At 45.1% G+C, this 24,897-nt stretch overlaps 1 protein-coding gene across 1 annotated transcript in view; it reads right to left on the bottom strand.

The window, feature by feature from the left end:
• Nucleotides 1–22,953, bottom strand: part of LOC311139044 (CCHC-type zinc finger nucleic acid binding protein-like) — a 37,865-nt gene extending 14,912 nt beyond the window's left edge. Inside the window, exons 1-2 of the mRNA XM_084173892.1 lie at nucleotides 22,865–22,953; nucleotides 8,923–9,044 (exon numbers count right to left, since the gene is read on the bottom strand). Of these exons, the coding sequence (XP_084030018.1) occupies nucleotides 8,923–9,025 (103 nt within the window). The 5' untranslated portion in view covers nucleotides 9,026–9,044; nucleotides 22,865–22,953. The remainder of the gene's footprint in view (nucleotides 1–8,922; nucleotides 9,045–22,864) is intronic.
• Nucleotides 22,954–24,897: the final 1,944 nt, after the last annotated feature.

Here is a 24,897-nt window from a genome sequence, read left to right as displayed (position 1 = left end):
AACAGCTTCTATCTCAAGGCCATCAGACTGTTAAATAGCCATCACTAGCACATTAGAGGCTGCTACTGCCTATTGAAATTAATGGCCACTAGTCACTTCAATAATGTTTACATATCTTGCACTACTCATCTCATATGTATATACTGCGTTCTATTCTATTCTACTGTATCTTAGTCCATGACGCTCTGTCATTGCTTGTCCATATATGTATATATTCTTAAATTCCATTCCTTACTTAGATTTGTGTGTATTGGGTATATGTTGTGAAATTGTTAGATATTACTTGTTAGATATTACTGCACTGTCGGAGCTCCCCACTGTATGTATATATATATATATATATATATATATATGTATCTTTGTTTGTTTGCTCTTTTCAATATTATGCCTATCTCCGATAAGCTACCCAGGAAAGGGCTGAAAATAGCACGTGAATATATGTAGCCTTAGAAATAAGGTTCATGAAATCAATAACTTGCTAACATCAGATAACATTTATATATTAGCCATTTCAGAGACTCACTTAGATAATTCATTTGATGATACAGCAGTAGCAATACAAGGACATCTATCTATGAATCTCCCGAGTGGCGCAGTGGTCTAAGGCACTGTATTGCAGTGTTAGCTGTGCCACTAGAGATCCTGGTTTGAATCCAGGCTCTGTCGTAGCTGGCCGTGACCGGGAGACCCATGGGGCGGCGCACAATTGGCCCAGCGTCGTCCAGGATGTAGCTCAGTTGGTTGAGCATGGCGTTTGCAACGCCAGGGTTGTGGGTTCGATTCCCACGGGGGGCCAGTAAAAATATATATATATATATAAAAAAAGAATGATGTATGCACTCCCTAACTGTAAGTCGCTCTGGATAAGAGCATCTGCTAAATGACTAAAATGTAATGTACAAATCTATAGAAGAGACAGGAATGCTTATGGGGGAGGTGTTGCTGTATGTACACACACACACACACACACACACACACACACACACACACACACACTACCGTTCAAAAGTTTGGGGTCATTTAGACATTTCCTTGTTTTCCATGAAAACATACATGAAATGAGTTTGAATAGGAAATATAGCAAAATGCATAGGAAATGTAGTCATTGACAAGGTTAGAAATAATGATTTTTAAATGGAAATAATAATTGTGTCCTTCAAAGTTTGCTTTCGTCAAAGAATCCTCCATTTGCAGCAATTACAGCCTTGCAGACCTTTGGCATTCTAGTTGTCAATTTGTTGAGGTAATCTGAAGAGATTTCACCCCATACTTCCTGAAGCACCTCCCACAAGTTGGATTGGCGTGATGGGCACTTCTTACGTACCATACTGTCAAGCTGCTCCCACAACAGCTCAATAGGGTTGAGATCCGGTGACTGTGCTGGCTACTCCATTATAGACAGAATACCAGCTGACTGCTTCTTCCCTAAATAGTTCTTGCATAGTTTGGAGCTGTGCTTTGTGTCATTGTCCTGTTGTAGGAGGAAATTGGCTCCAATCAAGCGCCGTCCACAGGGTAAGGCATGGCGTTGCAAAATGGAGTGATAGCCTTTCTTCTTCAAGATCCCTTTTACCCTGTACAAATCTCCCACTTTACCGCCACCAAAGCACCCCCAGACCATCACATTGCCTCCACCATGCTTGACAGATGGCATCAAGCACTCATCCAGCATCTTTTCATTTGGTCTGCGTCTCACAAATGTTCTTCTTTGTGATCCGAACACCTCAAAACTTCGATTCGTCTGTCCATAACACTTTTTTCCAATCTTCCTCTGTCCTCTGTCCAGTGTCTGTGTTATTTTGCCCATCTTAATCTTTTCTTTTTATTGGCCAGTCTGAGATATTGCTTTTTCTTTGCAACTCTGGAAGGCCAGCATCCCGGAATCGCCTCTTCACTGTTGACATTGAGACTGGTGTTTTGCAGGTACTATTTCATGAAGCTGCCAGTTGAGGACCTGTGAGGCGTCTGTTTCTCAAACTAGACACTAATGGATTTGTCCTCTTGCTCAGTTATGCACCGGGGCCTCCCACTCCTCTTTCTATTCTGGTTAGAGACAGTTTGTGCTGTTCTGTGAAGGGAGTAGTACACAGCATTGTACCAGATCTTCAGTTTCTTGACAAATCTCGCATGGAATTGGCTATGTTGCAGGGAGACCCATGGGCGGCGCACAATTGGTCCAGCGGAGGGTTTGGCCGGCAGGGATGTGGGTTCGTTTCCCACGGGGAGCCAGTATGAAAAAAAACAAAAAAAAAACATGTATGCATTCACTAACTGTAAGTCGCTCTGGATAAGAGCGTCTGCCAAATGACAAAAATGTAAATGTAAATGAATAGCCTTCATTTCTCAGAACAAGAATAGACTGACGTGTTTCAGAAGAACGTTTTTTGTTACTCAACTAGTCTCAAGAAGGCCAGTTTTATTGCTTCTTTAAATCAGCACAACAGTTTTCAGCTGTGCTAACATAATTGCAAAAGGGTTTTCTAATGATCAATTAGCCTTTTAAAATGATAAAATTGGATTAGCAAACACAACGTGCCATTGGAACACAGGACTGATGGTTGCTGATAATGGGCCTCTGTACGCCTATGTAGATATTCCATTAAAAATCAGCCGTTTCAGCTACAATAGCCATTTACAACATTAATGTCTACACTGTATTTCTGATCAACTTGATGTTATTTTAATGGACCAAAAAATTGCTTTTCTTTCGAAAACAAGGACATTTCTAAGTGACCCCAAACGTTTGAACGGTAGTGTATATTCAGAGCCATATCCCTATAATGCTTAGAGAAGATCTTATGTCAAGTGTTATTGAAGTGTTGTGGTTGCAGGTTCACTTGGCACATCTAAAGCCTTTTCTTTTGGGGTGTTGCTATTGGCCACCAAGTGCCAACAGTCAGTATCTAAATAATGTGTGAAATGCTTGATAGTGTATAACCGATCTACAGTGAGGGGAAAAAGTATTGTCTGTATATATGACTCCTTACTGTATGTGTGACTCCATCCTGTATATACAGAGAGGGAAAAAAGTATTTGATCCCCTGCTGATTTTGTACGTTTGCCCACTGACAAAGAAATGATCAGTCTATAATTTTAATGGTAGGTTTATTTGAACAGTGAGAGACAGAATAACAACAAAAAAATCCAGAAAAACGCATGTAAAAAATGTTATAAATTGATTTCAATTTTAATGAGGGAAATAAGTATTTGACCCCCTCTCAATCAGAAAGATTTATGGCTCCCAGGTGTCTTTTATACAGGTAAAGAGCTGAGATTAGGAGCACACTCTTAAAGGGAGTGCTCCTAATCTCACCTTGTTACCTGTATAAAAGACACCTGTCCACAGAAGCAATCAATCAGATTCCAAACTCTCGACCATGGCCAAGACCAAAGAGCTCTCCAAGGATGTCAGGGACAAGATTGTAGACCTACACAAGGCTGGAATGGGCTACAAGACCATCGCCAAGCAGCTTGGTGAGAAGGTGACAACAGTTGGTGCGATTATTCGCAAATGGAAGAAACACAAAATAACTGTCAATCTCCCTCGGCCTGGGGCTCCATGCAAGATCTCACCTCGTGGAGTTGCAATGATCATGAGAACGGTGAGGAATCAGCCCAGAACTACACGGGAGGATCTTGTCAATGATCTCAAGGCAGCTGGGACCATAGTCACCAAGAAAACAATTGGTAACACACTACGCTGTGAAGGACTGAAATCCTGCAGCGCCCGCAAGGTCCCCCTGCTCAAGAAAGCACATACAGTGGGGAGAACAAGTATTTGATACACTGCCAATTTTGCAGGTTTTCCTACTTACAAAGCATGTAGAGGTCTGTAATTTTTATCATAGGTACACTTCAACTGTGAGAGACGGAATCTAAAACAAAAATCCAGAAAATCACATTGTATGATTTTTAAGTAATTAATTTGCATTTTATTGCATGACATAAGTATTTGATACATCAGAAAAGCACAACTTTATATTTGGTACAGAAACCTTTGTTTGCAATTACAGAGACCATACGTTTCCTGTAGGTCTTGACCAGGTTTGCACACACTGCAGCAGGGATTTTGGCCCACTCCTCCATTCAGACCTTCTCCAGATCCTTCAGGTTTCGGGGCTGTCGCTGGGCAATACGGACTTTCAGCTCCCTCCAAAGATTTTCTATTGGGTTCAGGTCTGGAGACTGGCTAGGCCACTCCCGGACCTTGAGATGCTTCTTACGGAGCCACTCCTTAGTTGCCCTGGCTGTGTGTTTCGGGTCGTTGTCATGCTGGAAGACCCAGCCACGACCCATCTTACTGAGGGAAGGAGGTTGTTGGCCAAAATCTTGCGATACATGGCCCCATACATCCTTCCTTCAATACGGTGCAGTCGTCCTGTCCCCTTTGCAGAAAATCATCCCCAAAGAATGATGTTTCCACCTCCATGCTTCACGGTTGGGATGGTGTTCTTGGGGTTGTACTCATCCTTCTTCCTCCAAACACAGCGAGTGGAGTTCAGACCAAAAAGCTCTATTTTTGTCTCATCAGACCACATGACCTTCTCCCATTCCTCCTCTGGATCATCCATATGGTCATTGGCAAACTTCAGACGGGCCTGGACATGCGCTGGCTTGAGCAGGGGGACCTTGCGTGCGCTGCAGGATTTTAATCCATGACGGCGTAGTGTGTTACTAATGGTTTTCTTTGAGACTGTGGTCCCAGCTCTCTTCAGGTCATTGACCAGGTCCTGCCATGTAGTTCTGGGCTGATCCCTCACCTTCCTCATGATCATTGATGCCCCACGAGGTGAGATCTTGCATGGAGCCCCAGACCGAGGGTGATTGACCGTCATCTTGAACTTCTTCCATTTTCTAATAGTTGCGCCAACAGTTGTTGCCTTCTCACCAAGCTGCTTGCCTATTGTCCTGTAGCCCATCCCAGCCTTGTGCAGGTCTACAATTTTATCCCTGATGTCCTTACACAGCTCTCTGGTCTTGGCCATTGTGGAGAGGTTGGAGTCTGTTTGATTGAGTGTGTGGACAGGTGTCTTTTATACAGGTAACGAGTTCAAACAGGTGCAGTTCATACAGGTAATGAGTGGAGAACAGGAGGGCTTCTTAAAGAAAAACAGGTCTGTGAGAGCCGGAATTCTTACTGGTTGGTAGGTGATCAAATACTTATGTCATGCAATAAAATGCAAATTAATTACTTAAAAATCATACAATGTGATTTTCTGGATTCTTGTTTTAGATCCGGATCTCACAGTTGAAGTGTACCTATGATAAAAAATTACAGACCTCTACATGCTTTCTAAGTAGGAAAACCTGCAAAATTGGCAGTGTATCAAATACTTGTTCTCCCCACTGTATACAGGCCCGTCTGAAGTTTGCCAATGAACATCTGAATGATTCAGAGGAGAACTGGGTGAAAGTGTTGTGGTCAGATGAGACCAAAAACAACTCAACTCGCCGTGTTTGGAGGAGGAGGAATGCTGCCTATGACCCCAAGAACACCATCCCCACCGTCAAAAATGGTGGTGGAAACATTATGCTTTGGGGGTGTTTTTCTGCTAAGGGGACAGGACAACTTCACCGCATCAAAGGGACGATGGACGGGGCCATGTACCATCAAATCTTGGGTGAGAACCTCCTTCCCTCAGCCAGGGCATTGAAAATGGGTCGTGGATGGGTATTCCAGCATGACAATGACCCAAAACACACGGCCAAGGCAACAAAGGAGTGGCTCAAGAAGAAGCACATTAAGGTCCTGGAGTGGCCTAGCCAGTCTCCAGACCTTAATCCCATAGAAAATCTGTGGAGGGAGCTGAAGGTTCGAGTTGCCAAACGTCAGCGTCGAAACCTTAATGACTTGGAGAAAATCTGCAAAGAGGCGTGGGACAAAATCCCTCCTGAGATGTGTGCAAATCTGGTGGCCAACTACAAGAAACGTCTGACCTCTGTGATTGGCAAAACCCTTGTTGGCACCAAGTACTAAGTCATGTTTTGCAGAGGGGTCAAATACTTACTTCCCTCATTAAAATGCAAATCAATTTATAAAATTTTTGACATGCGTTTTTCTGGATTTTTTTGTTGTTATTCTGTCTCTCACTGTTCAAATAAACCTACCAATAAAATTATAGACTGATCATGTCTTTGTCAGTGGGCAAATTTACAAAATCAGCAGGGGATCAAATACTTTTTTCCCTCACTGTATGTATGTGATTTAAACAGAGAGGTCTACTTTCTTGGGGACCTGAATATTGACCGGTTTTCATCAAGCTGTCCGCTCAAGAGGAAGCTTCTCACTGTAACCAGTGCCTGTAATCTGGTTCAGGTTATTAATCAACCTACCAGGGTGTTTACAAACACTACAGGAACAATATCATCCACATGTATTGATCACATTTTTACCAATACTGTAGAACTTTGTTCTAATGCTGTATCCGTACCCATTGGATGCAGTGATCACAATATAGTGGCTATATCCAGGAAGGCAAAGTTCCAAAAGCTAAAATAGTGCATAAGAGATGATACAAAAGATTTTGCTGTGACTCTTTATGTGGATGATGTTAAAAATGTGTTGGTCTGATGTGTTTAATAAGGAGCATCCAGACGCTGTACTTGATGAATTTATGAAATTGCTTCTTCCAATTATTGATAAACATGTACAGTTGAAGTCGGAAGTTTACATACACCTTAGCCAAATACATTTAAACTCAGTTTTTCACAATTCCTGACATTTAATCCTAGTAAAAATTCCCTGTTTTAGGTCAGTTAGGATCACCACTTTATTTTAAGAATGTGAAATGTCAGAATAATAGTAGAGAGAATGATTTATTCCAGCTTTTATTTCTTTCATCACATTCCCAGTGGGTCAGAAGTGTACATACACTCAATTAGTATTTTGTAGCATTGTCTTTCAATTGTTTAACTTGGGTCAAACGTTTCGGGGAGCCTTCCACAAGCTTCCCAGAATAAGTTGGGTGAATTTTGGCCCATTCCTCCTGACAGAGCTGATGTAACTGAGTCAGGTTTGTAGGCCTCCTTGCTCGCACACGCCTTTTCAGTTCTGCCCACAAATGTTCTATAGGATTGAGGTCAGGGCTTTGTGATGGCCACTCCAATACCTTGACTTTGTTGTCCTTAAGCCATTTTTCTACAACTTTGGAAGTACGCTTGGGGTCATTGTCCGTGCTTCACGGATGGTGTTCTTCGGCTTGCAAGAACCCCCCTTTTCCTCCAAACATAACAATGGTCATTATGGCCAAACAGTTATATTTTTGTTTCATCAGACCAGAGGACATTTTTCCAAAAAGTATGATCTTTGTCCCCATGTGCAGTTGCAAACCGTAGTCTGGCTTTTTTATGGCGGTTTTGGAGCAGTGGCTTCTTCCTTGCTGAGCGGCTTTTCAGGTTATGTCGATATAGGACACGTTTTACTGTGGATATATACCCTTTTGTACCTGTTTCCTCCAGCATCTTCACAAGGTCCTTTGCTGTTGTTCTGGGATTGATTTGCACTTTTCGCACCAAAGTACGCTCATCTCTAGGAGACAGAACGCGTCTCCTTCCTGAGCGGTATGACGGCTGCGTGGTCCCATGGTGTTTATACTTGCATACGATTGTTTGTACAGATGAACGTGGTACCTTCAGGTGTTTGGAAATTGCTCTCAAGGATGAACCAGACTTGTGGAGGTCTACAATTTTTTTTCTGAGGTCTTGGCTGATTTCTTTTGATTTTCCCATGATGTCAAGCAAAGAGGCACTGAGTTTGAAGGTAGGCCTTGAAATACATCCACAGGTACACCTCCAATTGACTCAAATTATGTAAATTAGCCTATCAGAAGCTTCTAAAGCCATGACATCATTTTCTGGAATTTTCAAAGCTGTTTAAAAGGCACAGTCAACTTAGTATATGTAATCTTCTGATCCACTGGAATTGTGATACAGTAAATTATAAGTGAAATAATCTGTCTGTAAACAATTGTTGGAAAAATTACTTGTGTCATGCAAAAAGTAGATGTCCTAACCGACTTGCCAAAACTATAGTTTGTTAACAAGAAATTCTGGAGTGGTTGAAAAACGAGTTTTAATGACTCCAACATAAGTGTATGTAAACTTCCGACTTCTACTGTACCTGTTAAGAAACTGACTGTTAGACCTGTTAAGGCTCCATGGATTGATGAGGAATTGAAAAACTGTCTGGTTGAAAGAGACGGGGAAAAAGGAGTGGCTAATAAGTCTGGCTGCACATCTGACTGGTTGTTGACTGTTTATTGATCACTACCCTGTAATGTAGTCAGTACCTTACCTTTCCCTGTCTATTGATCACTACCCTGTAATGTAGTCAGTACCTTACCTTTCCCCTGTCTATTGATCACTACCCTGTAATGTAGTCAGTACCTTACCTTTCCCCTGTCTATTGATCACTACCCTGTAATGTAGTCAGTACCTTACCTTTCCCTGTCTATTGATCACTACCCTGTAATGTAGTCAGTACCTTACCTTTCCCTGTCTATTGATCACTACCCTGTAATGTAGTCAGTACCTTACCTTTCCCTGTCTATTGATCACTACCCTGTAATGTAGTCAGTACCTTACCTTTCCCTGTCTATTGATCACTACCCTGTACTGTAGTCAGTACCTTACCTTTCCCCTGTCTATTGATCACTACCCTGTAATGTAGTCAGTACCTTACCTTTCCCTGTCTATTGATCACTACCCTGTAATGTAGTCAGTACCTTACCTTTCCCTGTCTATTGATCACTACCCTGTAATGTAGTCAGTACCTTACCTTTCCCCTGTCTATTGATCACTACCCTGTAATGTAGTCAGTACCTTACCTTTCCCCTGTCTATTGATCACTACCCTGTAATGTAGTCAGTACCTTACCTTTCCCGGTCTATTGATCACTACCCTGTAATGTAGTCAGTACCTTACCTTTCCCCCTCCCGCGGCCCTTGCCTCGTCCCCGCCCGGCATTCGGACAGTTCTTGATCCAGTGGCCGGTACGTCCGCATCCATAACACTCATTACTATTCATCTCCACTAGTTCCTACAACCTGAGGAAACAGACACATACAGTCAGCCCTAATACAGCCAGACACATACAGTCTAGGGCTGTCCCCGATTAAACAAAATCTTGGTCGACCGAAAGTCGTCTGTTGTTTTGACCAATCGATTGCTCTAAATATTTAAAAGGTGTATTTTTTGCCAAATATAGACACACCCTATGTGTTTTAATAAAATCAACTATATGCATTGTGTTAAGCTTACGGTTTGATGCCTCAAGAGGGAGCGAGAGATCTAGATAACCAGAAGAAAAAACCTTAACCTGACCCAACTATTCTCCTCCCTCTTTTATTTTATTTTTTTATTTCACCTTTATTTAACCAGGTAAGCCAGTTGAGAACAGGTTCTCATTTACAACTGCGACCTGGCCAAGATAAAGCAAAGTAGTGCAATACTGTGCATCCTGCTGGCTTTCGCAGAATGTGGCATTACTTTCCTGAAGTTGCCAGTAATAGGATACACAAGGAATAGGCAACCTTTCTGCCAATTTATCTTACCATTTCTACCGATCTGCGTGCCAGTTATGGTTTTCATATGCAGATTTGTGAAAGTTTAATTTATAATAACGTCTTCATATCTCATAATGTGGTTAATCAAAATTATTTCCAAATAATATAAACCTGAAAAGTAAATTCTATTGCCATTGCCAACTATGTAAAAATAGCCTACATAAAAGGCACAAAAAAAATAATTGCAGCCTGCAGGTAGACAATATCTTGATAAAAATAAATATCCTATAAATCACATGGCCTGTCTGCAATTAACTTGAAACATTGCATAAAATATTCTGGGCCCTCAGAGTTTCCTGCGCCAGTGAGCTCGGGACAGACACAGCTGTTGGCTTGAGCTCCTGTTCCTCTTATAGAATATCAGCTCAACAGTATTGTGGAGCTCCTGCACCTAAATATAAAACAGTACCAGCACTCAAAATGAGAACCGGAACCTATTTCAGTCCAAGTCAAACACTGATAAGAAGCCTATTTTATGACGTTTCCACTGGATCTGAGCATTACATTTTCCCCTTTCACACTGAGTGGTTATCGAAAGGGAGAGAGCTGGAAAGATTTTTCAAATACATTGAGGAACTATTGTAATTCTCAATGGATATAAAAACCGAGTTTGTTTGCTTGCTGTTTGAGGTGAAGAAAACATTGCTTTGAGAAGCTCCACAGGTCATTAGTAGTGGTGCGTTAAGCCAATCAAAAATACTATCAGATCCCCAAATGGACACATTTATAAGTCTACATTTGAGCGCAGGCCAGGTAGGAAACCTATTTTATAGGACTACTTCTATGCGTAATCAGGTGCGCGTCCTTACTCAACATTGACAGGAGCGTTCCAAACAAAAGACAATGACTAAATTGACAAAACTCATACATATAATTAAATAAAGCAAAACTTGTTTATCACAAGTGTAGCATAGGTTTTGCACTCTGCAAACAATGTGTCCACTCCGACAATGAGAACGGGAAGACTGGAATAATAATATTGAATGCATTAAAATAAAATGAACATAACCTTGTAGATTAGAAATTATAGGAATTAACGGTAAATGTACTATTGGTGATGTAATGGGGAATAGATATACACTATAACATGCAAATCAAATCACATTTTATTTGCCACATGCGCCGAATACAACAGGTGTAGACCTTCCAGTGAAATGCTTACTTACAAGCCCTTAACCAACAACGTAGTTAAGAAAAATAAGTGTTAAGAAAGTATTTACTAAATAAACTGAAGTAAAAAAGTCAATGTGTGGGGGTACAGGTTAGTCCAGGTAATAATGAGGCTATATACAGGGAGTACAGAGTCAATGTGTGGGGGTACAGGTTAGTCCAGGTAATAATGAGGCTATATACAGGGAGTACAGAGTCAATGTGTGGGGGTACAGGTTAGTCCAGGTAATAATGAGGCTATATACAGGGAGTACAGAGTCAATGTGCGGGGGTACAGGTTAGTCATGGTAATAATGAGGCTATATGGGGGGGTACCGGTACAGAGTCAATGTGTGGGGGTACAGGTTAGTCCAGGTAGTAATGAGGCTATATGGGGGGTACAGGTTAGTCCAGGTAGTAATGAGGCTATATACAGGGGGTACTGGTACCGAGTCAATGTGTGGGGGTACAGGTTAGTCCAGGTAATAACGAGGCTATATACAGGGAGTGCCGGTACAGAGTCAATGTGTGGGGGTACAGGTTAGTCCAGGTAATAATGAGGCTATATGGGGGGGTACAGGTTAGTCCAGGTAATAACGAGGCTATATACAGGGAGTGCCGGTACAGAGTCAATGTGTGGGGGTACAGGTTAGTCCAGGTAATAATGAGGCTATATGGGGGGGTACAGGTTAGTCCAGGTAATAATGAGGCTATATGGGGGGGTACAGGTTAGTCCAGGTAGTAATGAGGCTATATGGGGGGGTACAGGTTAGTCCAGGTAGTAATGAGGCTATATGGGGGGGTACAGGTTAGTCCAGGTAGTAATGAGGCTATATGGGGGGGTACAGGTTAGTCCAGGTAGTAATGAGGCTATATACAGGGGGTACTGGTACCGAGTCAATGTGTGGGGGTACAGGTTAGTCCAGGTAATAACGAGGCTATATACAGGGAGTGCCGGTACAGAGTCAATGTGTGGGGGTACAGGTTAGTCCAGGTAATAACGAGGCTATATACAGGGAGTGCCGGTACAGAGTCAATGTGTGGGGGTACAGGTTAGTCCAGGTAATAACGAGGCTATATACAGGGGGTACAGGTTAGTCCAGGTAATAATGAGGCTATATACAGGGGGTACAGGTTAGTCCAGGTAATAATGAGGCTATATACAGGGGGTACAGGTTAGTCCAGGTAATAACGAGGCTATATACAGGGGGTACAGGTTAGTCCAGGTAATAATGAGGCTATATACAGGGGGTACAGGTTAGTCCAGGTAATAATGAGGCTATATGGGGGGGGTACAGGTTAGTCCAGGTAATAATGAGGCTATATACAGGGGGTACAGGTTAGTCCAGGTAATAATGAGGCTATATACAGGGGGTACAGGTTAGTCCAGGTAATAACGAGGCTATATACAGGGGGTACTGGTACCGAGTCAATGTGTGGGGGTACAGGTTAGTCCAGGTAATAACGAGGCTATATACAGGGAGTGCCGGTACAGAGTCAATGTGTGGGGGTACAGGTTAGTCCAGGTAATAACGAGGCTATATACAGGGGGTACAGGTTAGTCCAGGTAATAATGAGGCTATATACAGGGGGTACAGGTTAGTCCAGGTAGTAATGAGGCTATATGGGGGGTACAGGTTAGTCCAGGTAGTAATGAGGCTATATACAGGGGGTACAGGTTAGTCCAGGTAAAAACGAGGCTATATACAGGGGGTACAGGTTAGTCCAGGTAGTAACGAGGCTATATACAGGGGGTACAGGTTAGTCCAGGTAATAACGCGGCTATATACAGGGGGTACAGGTTAGTCCAGGTAATAACGAGGCTATATACAGGGGGTACAGGTTAGTCCAGGTAATAACGAGGCTATATACAGGGGGTACAGGTTAGTCCAGGTAATAATGAGGCTATATACAGGGGGTACAGGTTAGTCCAGGTAATAACGAGGCTATATACAGGGGGGGTACAGGTTAGTCCAGGTAATAACGAGGCTATATACAGGGGGTACAGGTTAGTCCAGGTAATAACGAGGCTATATACAGGGGGTACAGGTTAGTCCAGGTAATAACGAGGCTATACACAGGGGGGGTACAGGTTAGTCCAGGTAATAACGAGGCTATATACAGGGGGTACAGGTTAGTCCAGGTAATAACGAGGCTATATACAGGGGGTACAGGTTAGTCCAGGTAATAACGAGGCTATATACAGGGGGGGTACAGGTTAGTCCAGGTAATAACGAGGCTATATACAGGGGGTACAGGTTAGTCCAGGTAATAACGAGGCTATATACAGGGGGTACAGGTTAGTCCAGGTAATAACGAGGCTATATACAGGGGGTACAGGTTAGTCCAGGTAATAACGAGGCTATATACAGGGGGGGTACAGGTTAGTCCAGGTAATAACGAGGCTATATACAGGGGGGGTACAGGTTAGTCCAGGTAATAACGAGGCTATATACAGGGGGGGTACAGGTTAGTCCAGGTAATAACGAGGCTATATACAGGGGGTACAGGTTAGTCCAGGTAATAACGAGGCTATATACAGGGGGTACAGGTTAGTCCAGGTAATAACGAGGCTATATACAGGGGGTAAAGGTTAGTCCAGGTAATAACGAGGCTATATACAGGGGGTACAGGTTAGTCCAGGTAATAACGAGGCTATATACAGGGGGTACAGGTTAGTCCAGGTAATAACGAGGCTATATACAGGGGGTACAGGTTAGTCCAGGTAATAACGAGGCTATATACAGGGGGTACAGGTTAGTCCAGGTAATAACGAGGCTATATACAGGGGGTACAGGTTAGTCCAGGTAATAACGAGGCTATATACAGGGGGTACAGGTTAGTCCAGGTAATAACGAGGCTATATACAGGGGGTACAGGTTAGTCCAGGTAATAACGAGGCTATATACAGGGGGTACAGGTTAGTCCAGGTAATAACGAGGCTATATACAGGGGGTACAGGTTAGTCCAGGTAATAACGAGGCTATATACAGGGGGTACAGGTTAGTCCAGGTAGTAATCAGGCTATATACAGGGGGGGGTACAGGTTAGTCCAGGTAATAACGAGGCTATATACAGGGGGGGTACAGGTTAGTCCAGGTAATAACGAGGCTATATACAGGGGGGGGGTACAGGTTAGTCCAGGTAATAACGAGGCTATATACAGGGGGTACAGGTTAGTCCAGGTAGTAATGAGGCTATATACAGGGGGTTACAGGTTAGTCCAGGTAATAACGAGGCTATATACAGGGGGTACAGGTTAGTCCAGGTAGTAACGTGGCTATATACAGGGGGCACAGGTTAGTCCAGGTAATAACGAGGCTATATACAGGGGGTACAGGTTAGTCCAGGTAATAACGAGGCTATATACAGGGGGGGTACAGGTTAGTCCAGGTAATAACGAGGCTATATACAGGGGGTACAGGTTAGTCCAGGTAATAACGAGGCTATATACAGGGGGGGGTACAGGTTAGTCCAGGTAATAACGAGGCTATATACAGGGGGTACAGGTTAGTCCAGGTAATAGAGGTAAAGATAATAAACAGCAGCGGGAAAACATTTGTAGAATCCAAATAGCCATTTCATTAATACAGTATATACATATGAGATGAAGTCCGGGTAGCCATGATTAGCTGTTCAGGAGTCTTCTGGCTTGGGGGTAGAAGCTGTTAAGAAGCCTTTTGGAACTAGACTTTGCGCTTCGGTACCACTTGCCATGTGGTAGTAGAGATAAGTCTATCACCAGGGTGGCTGGAGTCTTAGACAAAATTGTTCCACCTCTTGTCCAGGTGGAAAAGGGCAGTGTGGCGTGCAATAGAGATTGCATTATGCAAACTGGAGTGGGTCTAGGGTTTCTGGGATAATGGTGTTGATGTGAGCCATGACCAGCCTTTCAAAGCACTTCATGGCTACAGACGTGAGTGCTACGGGTCAGTAGTCATTTAGGCAGGTTACATGTTGGTATTACAGACAGTCAGGGACAGGTTGAAAATGTCAGTGAAGACACTTGCCAGTTGGTCAACGCATGCTCGGAGTACACGTCCTGGCCTTGTGAATGTTGACCTGTTTAAAGGTCTTACTCACAGCTGCTACGGAGAGCGTGATCACAGTCGTCCGGAACAGCTGGTGCTCTCATGCATGCTTCAGTGTTGCTTGCCTCGAAGCACGCATAGAAGTCATTTGGCTCATCTGGTAGGCTCGTGTCACTGGGCAGCTCGCAGCTGTGCTTCCCTTTCTAGTCTGTAATAGTTTGCAAGCCCTGCCACATCCGACAAGCATCAGAGCCAGTGTAATAGGATTCAATCTTAGTCCTGTATTGATGCTTTGCCTGTTTGATGGTTCGTCTGAGGGCATAGCGGGATTTCTTATAAGCGTCCAGGTTAGAGTCCCGCTCCTTGAAAGCGGCAGCTCTACCCTTTAGCTCAGTGCGGATGTTGCCTGTGAATTCATCGCTTCTGGTTGGGGTATGTACGTACGGTCACTGTGGGGACACGATCACTGTGGGGACGACGTCATCAATGCACTTATTGATGAAGCCAGTGACTGATGTGGTGTACTCCTCAATGCCATTGGAAGAATCCCGGAACATATTCCAGTCTGTGCTAGCAAAACAGTCCTGTAGCTTAGCATCTGCGTCATCTGACCACATCCGTATTGAGCGAGTCACTGGTGCTTCCTGCTTTAGTTTTTGCTTGAAAGCAGGAATCAGGAGGATAGAGTTATGGTCAGATTTGCCAAATGGAGGGCGAGGGAGAGCTTTGTAAGGGTCTCTGTGTGTGGAGTAAAGGTGGTCTAGAGTTTATTTTCCTCTGGTTGCACATATAAAATGCTGGTAGAAATTTGGTAAAACTGATTTAAGTTTCCCTGCATTAAAGTCCACGGCCACTAGGAGCGCCTCTGGATGAGCGTTTTCCTGTTTGCTTGTGGCCATATACAGCTCATTGAGTGCGGTCTTAGTGCCAGCATCGGTTTGTGGTGGTAAATAGACAGCTACGAAAAATATAGATGAAAACTCTCTTGGTAAATAGTGTGGTCTACAGCTTATCATTAGATATTCTACCTCAGGCGAGCAAAACCTTGAGACTTCCTTAATATTAAGTTATGAAACAATGAATGTGCACAAATTGGCGGGAGGGAGAAGTGCATTGTGCATCTGGGCGCATGGTCAATCCGACATCTGCATCGGCCATGCAGCATTTATGGTGATATGGCCTCAGCAGAAGTCAGGGCATTCATACTTCTTGCGCTTTGCAGTGCAGAGCTGTTGTTGTCAAGGAAGTGAGTTTGTGTTTATACAGGATGTACCGCTCCCACCTACCGTCAACGCGGCGCTATACAGAGCCCTCCGCATTGTTACAAAATTTGGGAGGCACATGGCGATGCAGAGCTCGATTTGGCCTCTGCATGCCTCTGGAGGCTCCGCAATTGCGTCACACCCTCCACATGGAGCCTCCGACCACATTTTCGAATCAAGCATAAATTGGCTTTTAGTCTAGGCCTCCGCAATGGATTAGTTCACTGAGATGGGCGCAAATATAAAACAAAATGGAAAAAAAGCACACAGTATTCATACCCCTTCTCCACCTTTTGTTACAGCCTTATTCTAAAATTGATTCAATAAAATAATTTTCCCTCAATCTACACACAATACCCCATAATGAAAAAGTGAAAAACAGGTTTTTTGAACTTTTGCAAATGTAAAAAACAGAAATACCTTATTTACATAAGTATTCAGACCCTTTGCTATTAGACTCGAAATTGAGCTCAGGTGCATCCTGTTTCCATTGATCATCCTTGAGATGTTTCTACAACTTGATTGGAGTCCACCTGTGGTAAATTCAATTGATTGGACATGATTTGGAAAGGCACACACCTGTCTATTTAAGGTCCCACAGTTGACAGTGCATGTCAGAGCAAAAACCAAGCCATGAGATCGAAGGAATGGTCCGTAGAGCTCCGAGGCAGGATTGTGTGGAGGCACAGATCTAGGGAAGGGTACCAAAACATTTCACAGTGGCCTCCATCATTCTTAAATGGAAAAAGTTTGGAACCACCAAGACTCTTCCTAGAGCTCGCAGCACGGCCAAACTTAGCAATTGGGGGAGAAGGGCCTTGGTCAGGGAGGTGACCAATAATCTGATGGTCATTCTGACAGAGCTCTAGAGTTCCTCTGTGGAGATGGGAGAACGTTCCAGAAGAACAACCATCTCTGCAGCACTCCACCAAATCAGGCCTTTACGGTAGAGTGGCCAGACGTAAGCCACTCCTCAGTAAAAGGCACAATCGTACTACACTGGCTCTGACTCTCGTCGGATGTGGCAGGGCTTGCAAACTATTACGGACCCAGCCGCGAGCTGCCCATTGATGCGAGCCTACCGGACGAGCTAAATGCCTTTTATGCTCGCGTCTGTCAGGAATGCTGTAGGTGGGTGTAGTGGTGGAATCAAGCGCAGGACACCGAAGTATAGTCCAAAAGACTTTAGTTCAAATTCCAACAAGGAAAATACGAACAAAACTTGCCCGAAGGCGAAACTACGCACGAAGGCGACACAAACAAAAGGCGCACTAAACATGTGCGTAAACGCTCCAACACAGTGGAGTGAAGCTCAACCGAGCGAAAATACAAGCACAACACACGACAGAAAATAATCACACACAAACACAGACACACCCAACGAGACTTAAATAGAACACTAATGAGGACTAACTAGACACAGGTGTACAACATCAAGACCAAACCAAACGAACATGAAACATAGATCGGTGGCAGCTAGTACTCCGGGGACGACGACCGCCGATGCCTTCCCGAACCAGGAGGAGGAGCAGCCTCGGCCGAAACCGTGACAGCGTCGAGGCAAACAACACTGAAGCATGCATGAGAGCACCAGCCGTTCCGGATGACTGTGTGATCACGCTCTCCGTAGCCGATGTGAGCAAGACCTTTAAACAGGTCAACATTCAAAAGGCCGCGGGGCCAGACGGATTACCAGAACGTGTACTCAGAGCATGCGTGGACCAACTGGCAAGTGTCTTCACTGACATTTTCAACCTCTCCCTGACAGAGTCTGTAATACCCACATTTTTCAAGCAGACCACCATAGTCCCTGTAACCAAAAATGCAAAGGTAACCTGCCTAAATGACTACCGCCCCGTAGCACTCACGTTGGTAGCTATGAAGTGCTTTGAAAGGCTGGTCATGGCTCACATCAACACCACCATCCCGGAAACCCTAGACCCACTCCAATTCGCATACCGCCCCAACAGATGACGCAACCTCAATCACACTCCACACTGCCCTTTCCCACCTGGAGAAAAGGAACACCTATGTGAGAATGCTATTAATTGACTACAGCTCAGCGTTCAATGCCATAGTGCACACAATGCTCATCACTAAGCTAAGGACCCTGGGACTAAACACCTCCTTCTGCAACTGGATCCTGGACTTCCTGACGGGCCACCCCCAGGTGGTAAGGGTAGGCAACAACATCTGAAACGCTGATCCTCAACACCAGGGCCACTCAGGGGTGCGTGCTTAGTCCCCTCCTATACTCCCTGTTCACGCACGACTGCGTGGCCAAGCACGACTCCAACACCATCATTAAGTTTGCTCACGACGGTAGGCCTGATCACCGACAACGATGAGACAGCCTGGTTGTAGTGGAGCAGGTTGAGAGCTTCAAGTTCCTTGGTGTCCATATCACCAACAAACTATCATGGTCCAAACACACTAAAACAGTCGTGAAGAGGGCACAAAGCCTATTTCCCCTCAGGAGACTGAAAATATTTGGCATGGGTCCCCAGATCCTCAAAACGTTATACAGCTGCACCATCGAGAGCATCCTGACCGGTTTCATCACTGCCTGGTATGGCAACTGCTCGGCATCCGACTGTAAGGCGCTACAGAGGGTAGTGCGTACGGCCCAGTACATCACTGGGGCCAAGCTTCCTGCCATCCAGGACCTCTATACCAGGCGGTGTTAGAGGAAGGCCCTCAAAAATTGTCAAAGACTCCAGCCACCCTAGTCATAGACTGTTCTCTCTGCTACCGCACGGCAAGCGGTACCGGAGCGCCAAGTCTAGGTCCAAAAGGCTCCTTAACAGCTTCTACACCCAAGCTATAAGACTGCTGAACAATTAAACAAATGGCCACCCGGACTATTTACATTGAAAATAGCTATGCTGCGACGCTCCTCATCTAGGCTGACAGATCTTGAGTGGATCTGCAGAGAAGAATGGGAGAAACTCCCTAAATACAGGTGTGCCAAGCTTGTAGCGTCATACTCAAGACGAGTCGAGGCTGTAATCGCTACAAAAGGTGCTTCAAAGTACTGAGTAAAGGGTCTGAATAGTTATGTAAATGTGACATTTCTGTATATAATTTTTTATAAAATTAGCTAAAATGTCTAAAAACCTGTTTTTACTTTGTCATTATGGGGTGTTGTGTGTAGATTGATGAGGGGAAAACACAATTTAATCCATTTTAGATTAAGGCTGTAACGTAACAAAATCAGGAAAAAGTCAAGGGGTCTGGGGGTCGCGGGAGGATTTTAAGGGGTCGCAGGACTTGTGCAAGAACATATAAAAAAATGATATTATTATTTTGAAAGGTAACCGCCGCACCTAAACTTACACTTCTAAAGGATAGTTGCTGACTTTACCCAACGTTACCGCTACCCACAGGCATGCACCGCTTATTGTTCCTGACTTTACCCAACGTTACCGCTACCCACAGGCATGCACCGCTTATTGTTCCTGACTTTACCCAACGTTACCGCTACCCACAGGCATGCACCGCTTATTGTTCCTGACTTTACCCAACGTTACCGCTACCCACAGGCATGCACCGCTTATTGTTCCTGACTTTACCCAACGTTACCGCTACCCACAGGCATGCACCGCTTATTGTTCCTGAATTTACCCAATGTTACCGCTACCCACAGGCATGCACCGCTTATTGTTCCTGACTTTACCCAACGTTACCGCTACCCACAGGCATGCACCGCTTATTGTTCCTGACTTTACCCAATGTTACCGCTACCCACAGGCATGCACCGCTTATTGTTCCTGAATTTACCCAATGTTACCGCTACCCACAGGCATGCACCGCTTATTGTTGCGGACTTTACCCAACGTTACCGCTACCCACAGGCGTGCACCGCTTATTGTTGCTGACTTTACCCAACGTTACCGCTACACACAGGCGTGCACCGCTTATTGTTGCGGACTTTACCCAACGTTACCGCTACACACAGGCGTGCACCGCTTACTGTTGCTGACTTTACCCAACGTTACCGCTACACACAGGCGTGCACCGCTTATTGTTCCTGACTTTACCCAACGTTACCGCTACACACAGGCGTGCACTGCTTATTGTTCCTGACTTTACCCAACGTTACCGCTACACACAGGCGTGCACCGCTTATTGTTGCTGACTTTACCCAACGTTACCGCTACACACAGGCGTGCACCGCTTATTGTTGCTGACTTTACCCAACGTTACCGCTACCCACAGGCGTGCACCGCTTATTGTTGCTGACTTTACCCAACGTTAGGCGTTAGGCTTATTGCTGCTGACACGTGCGGTAGTTTGCCCCCGGTAATGCGTTCGGCAGACCGCACCACCCTCTGGAGAGCCCTGCGGTTGCGGGCGGTGCAATTGCCGTACCAGGCGGTGATCCAGCCCGACAGGACACTCTCAATTGTGCATCTGTAAATGTTTGTGAGGGTTTTAGGTGCCAAGACAAATTTCTTCAGCCTCCTGAGGTCGAAGAGGCTCTGTTGCGCCTTCTTCACCACACTGTCTGTGTGGGTGGACTATTTCAGTTTGTCAGTGATGTGTACGCCAAGGAACTTGAATCTTTCCACCTTCACTGTGGTCCTGTCGATGTGGATAGGGGGGGGTGCACCTTCTGCTGTTTCCTGAAGTCCACGATCATCTCCTTTGTTCTGTTGACGTTGAGTGAGAGGTTATTTTCCTGGCACCACACTCCCAGAGCCCTCACCTCCTCCCTGTAGGCCGTCTCGTCATTGTTGGTAATCAAGCCTACTACTGTTGTGTCGTCTGCAAACTTGATGATTGAGTTGGAGGCGTGCTTGGCCACGCAGTCATGGGTGAACAGGGAGCCTGAGCCCTCACCTCCACGCAGTCAATGTGTCAAAGAAAGGGACTGGGGCACAATGTGTCAAAGAAAGGGACCGGGGCACAATGTGTCAAAGAAAGGGACCGGGGCACAATGTGTCAAAGAAAGGGACCGGGGCACAATTGATTTGAACAGAGGGACAAAGAGGATACCTTCAAGATGAAGCTTACCGTTTGGCCAAATCAACCTCCTCCCTGTAGGCTGTCTCGTCATTGTCAATGTGTCAAAGAAAGGGACCGGGGCCAAAGCTTACCGTTTGGCCAAATCATGTTTCTAACGGGAGGATTGACATATTTTCCCAATGCTGATTTCGAGATTCAGAATCTGATCAACAAAGCGCACGGCGACACACTGAAAAAAAAACGTTAAGCAACATCTTATTAAGCTGCAGGGGAAGTTTTGCGACCACTTCCCAGAGGAGAACAGGAGACAAGACGACTGGATACCGGACCCCTTTCGAGTGGAGATGGGAAGCGACACGTTGCCAAGCAACGAAGAGGATCAACTGGTGGAGCTGTCATGTGATCGCAGACTGAGCATGCACTTCCCGGAAATGACACTGCCAAAGTTCTGGTGCAGCGTAGTGGGAGAGTATCCTGCTCTCACCTGTCACCCAATCAGAATCATGCTACCGTTCAGCACTACCTATCTGTGTGGAAGTGGCTTCTCTGCTATGGCCGTGCTTAAAATTAAAAGCAGAAACAAACTGGACAGCCAGCATGACCTCTGAGATGCCCTGTCAACCATCACCCCAGACTTCAATAAACTGATCAAACTGAAGAAACACCCCGTTTTCCCACTGATAGGCCACACACAATAAATAAAACAGGTAAATGAGTTATTGTTCAGTATGTTAATTAATTCGGACTTTTATTTGACATTTTATTGAACTGGTTAGAAACGTACACCTTTAAAAAAAACTAAGGTTGTGAAACTATTCACATGGTAATGGCTGATTACGAAATCCTAATGATTGTTGTGTTTTCTATTTTAAACACTGGTATGTGTTACTGTTCATTAACATTATTGGACTGGTTTTGATGTCATGTTCTGAGTCTGATCATTTATTACGCCCCACTCCTGAACTGGTCGCCTAATTAAATGGCTTATTCTCTTGAATTGATAATATATGTTCTCAGTTAATATGGTTGTGTAATGACTTTCTTTAATACCATAATAGTAGCCCATTGAGTCTATTTTGCAAGTGAAGCCTGCCCAAGAAGGCAGCTGCAATACATTTTACATTTACATTTTTAGTCATTTACATTTTTCATACCTTTTTCATACTGGCCCCCCGTGGGAAACGAACCCACAACCCTGGCGTTGCAAGCGCCATGCTCTACCAACTGAACTACAAAATGTAATCAACAGTCCATAATATTGGGTCGCAGGCAACAGTCCATAACATTGGCTCGAATCTAGGTTGTGCCTTTAGATTTGGGGAAAATTAACTAAGGAATAATTGTTCACTTCTCAAACCCCAGCCTGGTCTACTTGGCAAGCGTTCCCGGAAGTCTCGCGATGTTTCATGGTGTTTAGAAACTGTACTGTCTTTGATACCACTGAATCTATCTACGCTAGCTAACAAGCTATCGCGATGTTTCATGGTGTTTAGACACTACTGTCTTTGATACCTCTGAATCTATCTACGCTAGCTAACAAGCTAACTAGGTAAGCAACACCAAAACAAAGACGATATGCGTTTTATAAAATCATTTCAAATTGCGAGGTCAATACATTTGCAGATATCTTTCGAGACAAAGTCTGGATCTGGCAAATAAATAATTAAATCCTGCGACTTTCCCGCGCAGCCTGACGCAGTAGACCAAAGTGCGTTGTCAGAAAATGTGTTTAGCTAGCTAGCCAAGGAACCACATCAGCTCATCTTGCATTTATTTACATTTCGGTCGTACTTTAGACAGACTGCGACTCCTTACGACACATGTGAACTATTTAAACATGTCTTCCACAGTTTAATTGTTTATATTTGTGTCCGTTATTACAGCCACTCACCTCAATTACGTGACTGCGCCTGGTTGTTGTCGGTCTCGCCTCTGCGCCACACGCGGTTTGCACACGGTCCTCTACTCCCGTCCTGTCCTGCCCTCCTCTCCTCCTCCTCCTCTTCCTCCCCATGGACGCTGCCGTTGCACACGGCTCTGCTCTGGTTCTCAAACAGACCATAACATTAAGTCGGCTCCACATACTAGGCCTATGTGTCTCTACTGCATGTATCTGTTGGAAGGAACAGAGGAAGGTTAGAAAAGGGATGAAACAATCAGTGGAGTGAGGAGAAAATGAGGTGCTCTGAAAGAGTACAGAGAGCAGGTAGAGTCAGGACATGGACCCAGAGAGTAGGTGGAGTCAGGACATTTACCCAGAGAGTAGGTGGAGTCAGGACATGGACCCAGAGAGTAGGTGGAGTCAGGACATTTACCCAGAGAGCAGGTGGAGTCAGGACATGGACCCAGAGAGTAGGTGGAGTCAGGACATTTACCCAGAGAGCAGGTGGAGTCAGGACATGGACCCAGAGAGCAGGTGGAGTCAGGACATGGACCCAGAGAGCAGGTAGAGTCAGGACATGTACCCAGAGAGCAGGTAGAGTCAGGACATGGACCCAGAGAGCAGGTGGATTCAGGACATGTACCCAGAGAGCAGGTGGAGTCAGGACATGGACCCAGAGAGCAGGTGGAGTCAGGACATGTACCCAGAGAGCAGGTGGAGTCAGGACATGTACCCAGAGAGCAGGTGGAGTCAGGACATGTACCCAGAGAGCAGGTAGAGTCAGGACATGTACCCAGAGAGCAGGTGGAGTCAGGACATGGACCCAGAGAGCAGGTGGAGTCAGGACATGTACCCAGAGAGCAGGTGGAGTCAGGACATGGACCCAGAGAGTAGGTGGAGTCAGGACATGGACCCAGATGCCGGGAGCTGGCATGCTTCTGGTAAAAATAGCTTCCTCCCTGCAATTAGGGTTAAGTGCCTTGCTCAAGGGCATCATCAACAGATGTTTCACCTAGTCAGCCCGGGGATTTGAACCAGCAACCTTTCAGTTACTGGCCCAACGCTCTTAAAATCGCTAGGCTACCTGCCACCTGATGAGAAACCTCAAATCCTCCTGCTGGACTGACACAGCAGCCACGTCATGTCCTCCCCTCCGCTACACACCACCCAGACCAGCAGCCACGTCATGTCCTCCCCTCCGCTACACACCACCCAGACCAGCAGCCACGTCATGTCCTCCCCTCCGCTACACACCACCCAGACCAGCAGCCACGTCATGTCCTCCCCTCCGCTACACACCACCCAGACCAGCAGCCACGTCATGTCCTCCCCTCCGCTACACACCACCCAGACCAGCAGCCACGTCATGTCCTCCCCTCCGCTACACACCACCCAGACCAGCAGCCACGTCATGTCCTCCCCTCCGCTACACACCACCCAGACCAGCAGCCACGTCATGTCCTCCCCTCCGCTACACACCACCCAGACCAGCAGCCACGTCATGTCCTCCCCTCCGCTACACACCACCCAGACCACCCACAGGGCTGTCTTCAGGAAACTGCCGCAACGCACTTTCTCTAATTAAAGTAGCAGATTGTCAAATACATTTGATACAACAGAAAACTAAAATCAGCTAGCAATAGGAATATGCAGCGGTCCTGTACAGTCTACCTGAGCCTGCATGACATAAGCTGTCCTCGCGTTCTCTCCTAGCATGGATAGAAAGCTGTTAGCTGAACAGGGCTTGTTTCATTATGCAGTGTACTATCTATAGCTATACACTGAGTATGCCAAACATTAAGAACACCTTCCTAATATTGAGTTGCACCACCACCCCTTTTTGCCTTCAGAACAGCCTCAATTCGTCAGGGTATGGACTCTACAAGATGTCGAAAGCGTTCCTCAGTGATGCTGGCCCATGTTGACTGCAATGCTTCCCACAGTTGTAATAATAATATAATATAATAATAATAATAATATTCCATTTAGCAGACGCTTTTATCCAAAGCGACTTACAGTCATGCGTGCATACATTTTTTGTG

This window comes from Coregonus lavaretus (assembly GCF_964263955.1).
Source record: "Coregonus lavaretus genome assembly, chromosome: 12".
NCBI lineage: Eukaryota > Metazoa > Chordata > Actinopteri > Salmoniformes > Salmonidae > Coregonus > Coregonus lavaretus.
Note: the sequence above shows the minus strand (reverse complement) of the source record. Positions and strands in the feature narration are given on the sequence as shown.